The 11940-nt window shown below is 43.1% G+C and overlaps 1 protein-coding gene across 1 annotated transcript; it reads left to right on the plus strand.

Annotated features, from left to right (window-relative positions):
* The first annotated feature begins 5719 nt into the window (after positions 1-5719).
* On the plus strand, positions 5720-8533 carry LOC134505114 (cytochrome c oxidase assembly protein COX19). The gene is made up of 3 exons (XM_063314647.1): positions 5720-5887; positions 7262-7373; positions 8022-8533. Exons 1-3 carry the CDS (start codon positions 5809-5811, stop codon positions 8122-8124), a joined length of 294 nt encoding a protein of 97 aa, XP_063170717.1. The 5' UTR covers positions 5720-5808; the 3' UTR covers positions 8125-8533.
* The last annotated feature ends 3407 nt before the right edge of the window (positions 8534-11940 follow it).

The raw sequence follows: 11940 nt of genomic DNA on the forward strand, positions 1-11940 counted from the left end.
CCGGTTGCCAAGTGCCCAAATCGTGATCACACAAATGTGGGGACACTGCGACAGTCGCTAAGTGTGAGGACCTGTTGCAAGTTGGTTTTCCCAGCACAGTCGTAAGTCCGAACCATCACTAAATGAATGGTTGTTAAGCGAGGACTACCTGTAGCATCATCTGCTCATGAACCATCCCACCCCCAAATGTGTCTCTATGTGTGTGTGTGTTTAAATGCCAGGCTGACCTGACATGTATTATCTTAAAGGGTTATTGCTGTACTGAGACACACCTCTTGTCCCCAAAGGTATGTCTGCCATTGGCCATCACATTGGCCTTCTGCCCACTATTGATAGAATGTTTTCCATTGCGAGCTGAAACATTTTTGTATGAAAGGCGTGGCTTGCTGAGAACAGGGATGGAAATGACACCGTGACACAGTTTGCTTCTCCAGAAAACACTTCGCTTGGGTTTGACCTTCTGCACTGCAAGACTACGTGCTTCTCTGCTTGAGCACAGCCTAAATATACATATACATATACATATACATATACATATACATATACGTATACGTATACGTATACGTATACATCCCATCGATGGCGTTCTTCCATCTATGTATGTAAAGGAGCTTTCATAAATATAGTCCACTGCTAAGAAAAGCACCCTCCACTCTATTGATATTCCAATCAATTTAATGCAGGTGCCTTTTCCTTCCTATAGATATGCACCTATTATGGGGTGTGTGTGACTTTTTTGGAAGACAGGAACTCAAGCTGATTACAAGCGCTCATCAATTAACAATTTTAACAAGTTAAAAACCCAATGAGTTTGCTGAGACCTTCTGAGATAGCCTGAAACCTTTTGATGTGAGTTCAGCATGTGAAGGTGCCTCTAATCTTGTGTGTGAAGTTGTCATGGCCTGTGATGGTGCTGTTGGCGTAAATGTGGGAGCAAAGCAGACATCTGGATTTGTTGGTTCTGGTTCCCATGTTAGCATCATTGTCCTGCTGGTTCTTGCTGCTTGTGAAACCCAGTTTCAGGTTTGGTAGTTGTCTAAGACATCTACTTTCCCCAGGACACTCTGTTACGGATCTCAAAGTACCAATAGAAGAGAATATACGTAGCTCGGGGTTGAACTGTGGACCCCTTGGTGCTCTCTGAGCTTGACTGTTGGCTTGCAGACGTTTCGTTGCCAGACTAGGCAACATCTTCAGTGCTAGAAGAGAGTGGGATTTGCACTTTCCTTACACCTTTCCCAGCTTTAAAGCCTTCTCCAGAGAGCTGGGTCTTCCCATAATGTGTCCAAAGTAGGATAATTTGAGCCTGGCCATTTGTGCCTCGAGTGAGAACTCTGGGCTGATTTGTTCAATGATCCATCGGTTTGTTTTCTTGGCTGTCCACGGTCTTCTCAGGAGTATTCTCCAACACCAAAGTTCAAAGGTGCCAATACTCTTCCTATCCTGCTTCTTCAAAACCTGCCATAGAATGTCACAGGGAATACCATGGCTTGCCCGATTCAGATCTTTTTCACGCAGGAGAGATGGCAAAAAGAATTATTATACATTATTGGAAAGACAAATTTGAATATGATTTGCAGAATGATTTTTGCTTCTCGACATTTGAATGTCTTTTTGTTTGGGGCAAGGAGGAAGGAGATAGATTTTTGAGCAGTTTCATCAATTTTGGGGAGTTATTTCTATGATTTAATTTTCCCACCTCCTCCTCCTGCTTTACTTTTAACATAATTGTGCATTGTGAATACAGTTACATGGATAGATTTTTTTTTCTGTTTGTTTGATGCAATAAAGTAATTTGCTTTTTAAAAAGTCTTAGACCTTTTCTTATTTTTTGACACTGGTTCCTCCACTCCTGATGGGAAAGCTTGCGCATATTACCCGAGGGATTATTATCTGACTGCAACATACCTGCCTGAAGGCAGGTCACCTTTGAGGTGACGGATGAAACTTGGGTCTTAATGTAAGTACAGCTTGACAGCTGAGCTCTTCATTCCTGTGATTTGTGCTTTACTTTTAAGCTTAATGTGCCTGGTAAAAATGTGGGCTGGCTTAGGTGTGGGTACTGTAAACCACTTTTCAGGACAAATCTTAAAAGCAAAGAGATTAATATCAATCAAACAAAACCTATTAAGCATTGCTTTCCTGTCAAACAACAATGGGACAAGAACTTCCTTAGCAAAGCTGCAGGTGTGGAGCAAAAAAAAAAAAATTATCTCCTCCTTCCTCCTCCTCCTTCTTTATGGTCATAACCAGATGATGATGATTTTCCTCCTCCTCCTTCTTTATAGACCAGCATATTATTATTATTATTATTATTATTATTCCTCCTCCTCCTCCTCCTCCTCCTCCTTTCCATCAGCTATGAGAGTTTTTCTTCATAGGTCTTTTGTGTTCAAAGTTTTCTTGTGTGCTCAGATTTGTCTTCTAGGCGTTTTCCTGTCACCACAAAGGTTAATGTTTGCCTGGGGCACTTTGGAAAAATAAGAGAGCGCCCTTCCACACACCCTTTTTCTTTTGCTAGCTCCTAATTGCAACGTTGTTGGGATTTTTATCCAGTGACATTTTCTGGCTCTTGCAGTCGGTTGATGCGACTTTGTAAAAACCTTTGGACGGCCTTATTGTTCTGATAGCAATAAAATTAAAATGTTCTGGGAGAGATCCATGAAATGTTAAAGGTGATGGGGTAAAAAGTGGCAGAAGAAATGAAAAATTGAACGGCAAAAGATGCTGGCTGAATGCTGCTTTCTAAATGACAAATTATTTTTGCAAACCTGCTTTTTAAACAAATCTTTTAAAAGTGGACTAAAACATATTTTAAGTAAGGAACAAATAAGTGGGTCTGTGAGAGGAGCAAATTTTTAACACACGTGAGCACCAAATATTGAATGACAATTTTAGGCAAGGCATCTACCCCAAGAGAAGGGAAAATAGGCAGAAGATTGGTGATAATCTCCCAGTTTAGCGTGCAACTGCAGTTTATAACATGTTTTGCAAAAAGATGAATCAGGTGGCTTAAGTAGTGACACCCAGGGGAGGGGATGCCAACAAATTCAAGAGCACAGCCACAATCGCACCGTGTAAACTGGCAACCATTATTTCGCTTTGCTAAACCACAAATGTGGAATTCTTGGGCCAATTTTACACAATGAGATTGTGCACATTAGAGCCTCTCCTCTCCGTTATTACCGATAAGACTTGTACCAAATCTTCTGGATTTCTTTCTACTGTTCCTATTCAGGTCAAGGGAAAAGCAATTGCTTTAAATGTTGCACATTAAAGAAGAAAATTGGGGTGAGATTTCAGCCACTCTGCTTTCTTGCAACCCCAACACTGTTAACTGCCCTTCAACACCTTTGGTCTAAAGGACCATGTTTCAGATGCTCCACCTGAAGTTGTGTTGAGGATCTAGGGTAGAAAATACAGCATTTCTCCTGGTTTCATATTTTGCTTCTGCAGCAGCTCAGGTCACACGATTGGGAAATTAAGTTGGATCACAAAGTCTTGTTTGCATTACAATGAACAGCCCATTCACAAACCCAGAAAAGCCTATTCTTTACGGTCCCTGCAACAACATAATACAGATTCCTATTTCCAACCAGTGGTTATATAACCATCCAGGTGTTTTTTTCCATTTACTATTGCAAGACCTAGACTAAGAAAGTAATCAGACGCACAAACAGAAAGCAGTGGTAAGAGGTGATCTTTTTTTGCAGTTACTCCATTTAAAGCGCTTTTAGGGATGGCATTGCCACTTACACCTGGCTACTGATTAACCATTTCTCCATAAACGTCACCAAGGCAAAAAAGAAATACTAACTTTTCTTGAGCTAGATCTGACTTCTTACCATCTTCTGGCCATCATCACCAAGGCTGGGGAGAATGTGGTAGCTAATATCCAACATACGGTGACGATGGGGGCACTGTTGGGAGACTTGAATGACCAGGTTAGGAATAGATCTTCATGGAGAAAATCTATGTGGTCACTAGGAGTCGAAAATGACTTGATGGCACATACAGGTAGTCCTCATTTAGCAACCACAACTGGGACTGGCAACTTGGTCATTAAGTGAAGCAGTTGCTAAGTGAAGAAAAGGGGCCCTTTTCTGAAACGTTTAATTACATTTGCATCCCAACTTTCCTGGCTCAAACCCAGAACAATGTATGATGTTTTCTGCCCTCATTTGAGCACTAATCCTCTGGGTTTTTAACTATAGTAACGATATATATTATATTATATGTTATATAGTAACTATAGCTGTTCCTCCAAAATCAAAGCCTCCCCAGGTCACAGTGGTGCCTTTCTCTAACAAGCTGAACGAGGCATTGAAAAAAATTGGACTTTTCCCACAGTGGAAGATTGGATTATAAAATTGACTGAACTTGCGGAAATGGTGAAGCTGACCAGTTTGGTCAGGGAAAAAAACTAACAAACGTTTTTTGAAAGACTGGAAACCTTATATAGACTTTTTGCTGAAAGAAGACTGAATTGAGGATTTCTGGATTTGGGGATTAAAAAGGATCAAAAAGGAAGGGGAAAGAATAAGATGGCAATTGTTCAATAGAAGGAATGGTGGAAGGTATATCTTTGTTTTCTTCTCTTTCCATTTCTCTATTTTTCTATTTTCTCTATTCTTTTCTTTCTTACTTTTTTTGTTTTGTATACGTTTATTCTATTGAAAAATTCTAATTAAAATTATTAAAGAAAAATTAAAAATGCATTTTTATGAGAACTTCTGCAGATCACAGTTTAATCTGTATTTTGTTTATGTATTGATTGCTGTTAATTTATTTATGGTATTATGATGCCGATCTTCATAATAGTATGCCCTTCCTGGGACACATCCTTACAGCTGCTCTTCACCCTCCACGCAAAAGGGAAAGAATGATGAAATGTTGTCCATAAAACCAAGTCTAACAGCCACAGTGAAAAACGTCACCTTTACAATACAGGTAGTCCTCACTTAACAACCACAATTGGGACCGGGATTTAGGTTGCTAAGGGAAGAGGTCATTATGTGAATCTGACCTGATTTTATTACTTTTGTGGCGGTCGTTAAGCGAATCACCACAGATGTTAAGCAAACCATGTGGTTTTTAAGCAAATCACATGGTTCCCCACCGATTTTCCTTGTCAGAAGGCAGCCGGGAAGGTTGAAAATGGCAATCATGTGACCACAGGACGCTGTGACAGTCATAAATGTGACGGTCATAAGTGTGAGGACCAGTCGTAAATTGGTTTCTTCAGCACCATCATAAGTCTGAACTGTCAGTAAACAAATGGTTAAGTGAGGACGACCTGTAGATGTCCTACTTTTTTAAAAAAAAAGAACCACTAAAAAAGAAAATTAATACATGTAAGGGGCACCCAACGTTGTGACTAGCATTGAAGATTCATGGCGCCCTAAGGAGGGAAATTTGAAGGGTGTACTAGAAGGTGACCCCGCCCCCAACAAGGTCCAAGGTCTGAACTGGGTATCCCAGCCCTTGCCGTGACCTCATCTAGGTTTGGTTAACCGGGAAACCCTGTTAACTGGGGCTCCTTGCAAAATGCTTCATTCCAGGAAAATCCCCCCCCGGCTCTCGGGTCCCCCGGGCGATGGGCGCAACCACCCGCGAGCATCTCTGACGCCCCCTGGGGCTCTGAAGGGGCGGGGCCGAACTCCCCGCTCGATCCGCTCGGCTTTCCGCTCCTTCGGCCTGGCTCGGCGCTCCGCCGCGAGAACTGGCTCGGCTCTCTTATTCCGGAAGCGGGGAGAGCCGCGATCGGAGCAGTGGCCGGGTTCGCCCGTCCGGCCGTCCGTCTCCGTCATGTCCACGATGGTTTTCGGGGCGAAAAGCTTCAAGCCGAGGCCGCCGGATAAAGGCGCCTTCCCTTTGGATCATTTCGGTGAGGGGAGAGTGCGCATGCGCGACCCTCCGGCGCGATTCCAGAGATAGAGATAGAAGGAGAGAGAGGACTCCCGGCGATAAGGACTCCCACCATAGAGACGGCAAATGTAGAGCGTCGCCACCCTCGCCCCAGTGCGGGGTCTCCCAACCTCAGCCGCTTTAAGACGCGTGGACTTCGACTCCCAGAATTCCCCAGCCAGCATGGCTGGTTGGGGAATTCTGGGAGTGGAAGTCCATACATATCTATGTGGCCAATTTGGGAAAAGACTGTTCTAGAGAAAAAGGAGATCACTTTTTTTTCCGTAGCAGAAATTCCAATTCTGTGTGACTTCAATCTTTTCACAGCTGCCTTCCCCCACCTTTGCCCTTCTGATGCACTGGGACTACACCTTCCATAACTCCCAGCCTAAGATTGCAGCACAAAATCACCAAGCTTGCAAGTCCCGCGCACATCAATCCAATTACACTTTCTCCTGAGTAAACCTATTCTAAAACGGCACAGCCCCTTGTGACAATCGCCTTCCGCAGTTGGTTGCCTGCTGTCCCAGACCTGTTGGACTGCAGCTCCCATAATCCCCAGCCAGCACTGGCTCGGAGGGATGGGAGCAGTTGCTGCAGGGAATCCCGCTGTGGAATTCTGAAGAGCAGAATTAGAGGAGGGGTCTGCCTGTCGGGATGGGCCATAATGCGGATTGGGGTGAATATGTTTGGTAAGCCATGGTTTGTGGTTTTGCATGCAATGTGAAGTTAGCCAGTGGTGGCTTAGAGAAGAAACAGTGGTTAAATAAGCCTTAGCTTAATGCAGTAATACCCAAACTTTTTCCTTCATTACCCAAAACCGCTTATCAGAAAGTCCTTTCTACCCAATGTAGGTAAAACACTTTAAATCAACTTAAATGTCCCTGTTGTGATTCAGTAATGGGTTCGTGTGCCGTTACCCAAAGAAAAAACTCTTTTACCCAATTTTTTGTAATTAACCCCGGTTTGGGCTGGTCCATGAAGTCACGAAGAGTCGGAAGCGACTAAACGAACAACTTGGGAAGCCCTGGCTTAATGTGTTGTGGCCCAGCCTTGAGGTTTTGCAAGGTGGGGGGCAATAGAGCCTCATAGAGGGCTCTGCTGAAATTTGCATCCTGGCCATCGAAACCCACCCTTCGGAGGAAGCGTCTCAACCCTTTCTGGTGCACTCTGCGTAGGAACTGTGGGAAAATGGGGAAAATGGGCCAGGTGCTTCTAAATTCTAAGGTTGCTGAATGTCCAGCGACAGCAAGTCAAGGATTACCTGTACCCTATTCTTTTTGGGTACTCTTAATTCCAAGCAGATTTTTTTAATTCTAAACAAAAATGAAAAAAAAAATTTTTTTTGGTGCAGGTGAATGTACGGCTTTCAAAGAAAAATTCATGAAATGTCTGCAGGCAAATCACTATGAGAATGGATTGTGCAGGCAGGAGTCGAAGGAATATTTAGAATGCCGAATGGAGAGGTGAGGAGCACCTTTGTTTTGCAAAACCTCGCTGAGGCTAATGGATGTTTGATTCTCCTGGCAGGTGTCGGACTGGCGGTCAGGATTTGCTAAATGAGCTCTTTCAGACACCTATTATCTGTGCAATCTTGAGACAAGAAGGACATTTTGTTCCTTTTTTGCTTTGGCTGGGGATAAAAGCTACTCCCTCTCCAAGCTGCCCAGAGCTGCTGTGAGTTGGGCAGCATATAAATGTAATTAATAATAATTTAAAAAGCCAACATTGCCTTAGGAAAAGGAAGGTTGATCATCTTAGCAAGCTAGGTTCTTTGGCCCTGTCTGATGTGTAGTGGCTGTCTTCTGAATCACTGCCTGCCAACTGTTAAGTGTATTTTTATTTCCCTAAGAATGAGAAATGTGCTAATTGAAAGGAACGGCTGGGGTTCGTAGGAGGCTAAATTCCCTGTCCTGTACCACGTACAGCAGCTTCTGGGTGTGTTCTGGCATTATCCCACTCAGACATACACATAGCACTAGATACAATCCTTTGGTGTGGGGTTGAGTAATTGCTTTTAGACAGCCTAAATTCTTTGGCATTGGGAACCATCATGGTGAAGCTTGCAGCTTTCAAGCCTAATGGTTTATGCAGTTTTGTTTGATTTCTTCAAGGCAACTGATGGCCAAAGAGCCACTGGAAAAACTGGGATATAAAGACCTAAAGGAAGAGAAAGCTGAAGACCACGCTGAGACAGTGCAACAAAATCTCTCCTGACCCGCATCTTTACCCCAGAATCTGCAGTCATATATATTGTACATTGTCAATTTTGCCTTTCATTTTAAGAGAAAGTTATTCTTGAAAAATGTCACAGAAATTTATCAGATAACAGATTTGTATGCATTCACTCAGAATGATGGTGGGTTTGTTTTCCATAAGCTTTTGGGTGGCTTTTCCCTTAAAGAAAAGAAGATTGTAATGCTTTTGGGTAGAACAGCGTTTCTCAACCTTGGCAACTTTAAGATGTGTGGACTTCAACTCCCAGAATTCCCCAGCCAGCCATGTTGACGTTGAATTGAAGTCCACACATCTTAAAGTTGCCAAGGTTGAGAAACACTGGGGTAGAAAGTTTGAACTTGTGTTGAAACTGGTATTACAGTATTTAAAACTTAAGCCATAATCCAAAGATATGCTGTTGGATTTTTGTACCCTGAACTAGATTGTTATTAAAGATTTAGCCTACTTTTTCTCTGTGCCCACCTGAGGAATGAGCTGTGCTGGACCCTGGCTGCAACAGGATGTGTATGGGAGTGTTTGTGTACAGATAGTCCTCATTTAGCGACTGTGTCATTTAGTGACCATTCACAGTGACACAGTGATGAAAAGGTAAATTTGCAACTGATCCTCGCATTGACAACCTCCACGGGTCTGTAAAGCAAAGGGAAGCTGAAAGAAGATCATACACACAGTTGCAGTTTCACTCAGTGACCGCTTTGCTTAATGACAGAGTTGCTGGTCCCAATTGTGGTTGCTAAACGAGGACGACCTGTATTAAAGAAGTCTATGTCTGTGAAACTGCAGGAACGTGACTTGAGGTCTTTCAGGAGAAACAGCCCTTTGTTAGATAAATACACGACCGAAGCAGCTGTGGGGGGAAAGTGGGGGGCAGAACCCTTTCAGACCCACCAGCAAGGCATTCTGAAACTATGCAGACCATCTCTGGTGGTTCCCTGGGAAAATAAACATTTCTCATTCTCAGCCTATTATGCGGAGAATCCGCTCAAGGCTAAAATAGAATCTGCAACGGTGAGGAGAGTCCGGGCGTCACAATGGCTCCTTTTCGACAAGGATGTCTGCTTTGCTGTAACCTGTATAATAAATTAGGAAAAATAGCTAGCCCCCTGTCCTAGGTCAGCCAGAAGGAGGGGAGAAGGAATCCAGATGCTTGAGCTGTCTCCTTTCTAATGCTCCAGCCCAAGAGCAAATAAGACAGACAGACAAAGGCTTCTTGAAGGATGGGCATCAAACCTGATCTGTTTCCCTCCCCCAAAAAAAGTATTAAGCAAAAACACCCTCCACACCCTGCTTTTTTCCTCTAGCGCAACCCCGAGGATGACGTGAGAAGCCTTGGGCTGTCTTAAACTAGCCAGATCTGGTTGTCACATCCAAAGTGGGGAAGGTTTGTTGAAGTGCGCCAAGGTCCCCTGGTGTTTTTTGTGATCCTGTCTAATTTTTATGCATTTTCATTCAGAGGAGACAGGCAATGGATTTGTTTTAAGGCTGGGGAAACAGGAAGGAGTGGGAAATTTAGGAGAAAGGTGTCTCTAAATCTCCCCCCTCCCCTGCATTTTGGGGAGAGAAGGGGGAAGAAAAATATTTTATCCCTGCCCAATTTTGTTGTTTTGCTGTTTCTGTTAGTTTACAAGTGATAGCAAGGTTGCAGCAACATGGATGCCAAGCAATGGTTGAGCCCAGTGTTTCTCAACCTTAGCAACTTTAAGATGTGTGGACTTCAACTCCCAGAATTCCCCAGCCAGCATGGCTGGCGGGGGATTTCTGGGAGTTGAAGTCCACGCATCTTAAAGTTGCTAAGGTTGAGAAACACTGGTCTAGCCCTACGTCAAATAAAGGGAAAAAAATAGTGCAAGTGAACAAGGCAAGAAGTTGAATTTTGTTAAACAGAAACGTTTTGAAAAAGGCTGTTAAGTCAGATAAACTGCTGGTCTAACAGTTGCCTAAGGAACAGGACCAAAAAAAAATATATACTTCTGTTTGGGATGGAACCAAATGATGTTTCTGCAACAAAAGAAATCGATGGAGGAATTTGTTAATGATTATTCCAGATTATATAGTAAACAGACATCTGGCCTGGAAAAGATTGAAGAATATCGGAACAACATGTTCCAGGTAGCCCTTGTCTAACAACCACAAACTGGGACTGGAATTTTGGTTGCTAAGTGAAGTGGTCATTAAGCAAATCTGACCCAGTTTTATGACCTTTTTTGTGGCAGTCACTGCAGGCTTTAAACAAACCACATGGTCATTAAGTGAATCACGCGGTTCCCCATTGATTTTGCTCTCCAGAAGCTGGTTAGGAAGGTCGGAAATGGTGTTCATGTGACCATGGGCCACTGCGATGGTCTTAAATGCGAACTGGTTGCCAAGTGCTCAAATTGTGATCATGTGACTGCAGGGATGCTGTAGTGGCCATAAGTGTGAGGACTGGTCATAAGTCAGTTTTTTCAGCACTGTCATAAGTCCGAACTGTCACTAAATGAATGGTTGTTAAAGAAGGACTACCTGTACTTACAAAATGTGCAGATTGAGAAAAATGAAGTCCCTAATCAGCCAATCGCTGAAGATGAAACTGTAGGAGCCTGTTGGAGTAATCCTCAGATTAATTTTCTATTTGGGGAAGGGGTGGGTGGGAAAAAGGCTGAACTCATGTGGAATCATGTTTGCTCCTAGGCCAGTTCAGAGAGACACGATGCAATCGACGAAACCAGGAAGACCCTCGGGGTGGGGGAAAGCCCTTGGTGCTATCCTCGGTCTCCTCAATTAGTTTCAAAGGAACTCAAGAGAGTCCCTCTCTCTCTCTCTCTCTCTCTCCCCCCGATAGTTACACTCCTTGATCCGATTTCATTGGTTTCCAATAAGTTTGCAACATGGGAAAGATCAATTGTGCACTTAGATACCATGCAACACATTTACCGGACCAAGCATGGGTTTGCAAAGGTCTAGGTTAGCCTTTGATAGCTGACTACATCATTAGGCATGTAAAATTGTTTACCTACATAAAACCGTGTAACAGTTTTGTTTTATTGGTTGCCTAATTTATTACGCTGCATGCCATCCAGCGTTGGTTAGGACTGGGGTGGATTGAAATTTTGTTCAATAAATAAAATTGCTGATTCCACAGGGGAGCATTTAAAAGCCCATGCGTTCTATTATGCTGTAGCATCTGCTATTACTTTAAAAAGAGAGTAAGTCTGTAGAATTTCACCTCACTCAAAAACATTTCCTTAAAAAATGAATTTTAATAACATTCTTGAAAGGCAGCACACTACATTTTTATCTTCAGAACAAGCCTGTCGAGTCAAACTTTAGACTGTTCATACAACTCAGGTAGCCTGCAGAATTGTGGGTATGAAATGTAGGTCAAAACACAAGGACAGGGCCATGTATCCTAAACTTCACTGAGGAAACATGAGTTAAAATAGAAGAAAACATGAGTTTAAATGTTGGTGGACTTCCTTTGAGTCGAGTCACTTTTAACAACTTGTGCCTCTGTTTGCTTTTTTCCTTCTCCCTCCCCACTCCCTTTCCTTTCCTGCCAGTTCTTTTTACATTGCAAGGCTGGAGGGCAGGAGTGGGATTTTTTTCCTCCCTCCTGGTATTCATCTGCTGTTCTGGGACCTTTTCTGTAGATACCCCATCCGCACTCACACCTTTAATATCTGCACATTAAAAAAAAAGAAAAAAGGATCAGATCCAGATTGCTTCCAGTAGACCCAACCAGGACTACTGGGCATGGACTGTGAAGCCCGGTTCCCCATCATACCAAACCATGGCTTACTTTGACCCTGGTTTATC

Source organism: Candoia aspera, chromosome 14 (assembly GCF_035149785.1).
Source record: "Candoia aspera isolate rCanAsp1 chromosome 14, rCanAsp1.hap2, whole genome shotgun sequence".
Classification (NCBI taxonomy): Eukaryota; Metazoa; Chordata; class Lepidosauria; order Squamata; family Boidae; genus Candoia; species Candoia aspera.

What these genes read in the sequence shown, in the direction of transcription:
- LOC134505114 (XM_063314647.1), top strand. Translation starts at nt 5,809, where the DNA reads ATGTCCACGATGGTTTTCGGGGCGAAAAGCTTCAAGCCGAGGCCGCCG. An exon ending in CTTCCCTTTGGATCATTTCG is followed by an intron (nt 5,888 to 7,261) that starts GTGAGGGGAGAG and finishes TTTTTGGTGCAG; the next exon opens with GTGAATGTACGGCTTTCAAA. An exon ending in TTAGAATGCCGAATGGAGAG is followed by an intron (nt 7,374 to 8,021) that starts GTGAGGAGCACC and finishes GATTTCTTCAAG; the next exon opens with GCAACTGATGGCCAAAGAGC.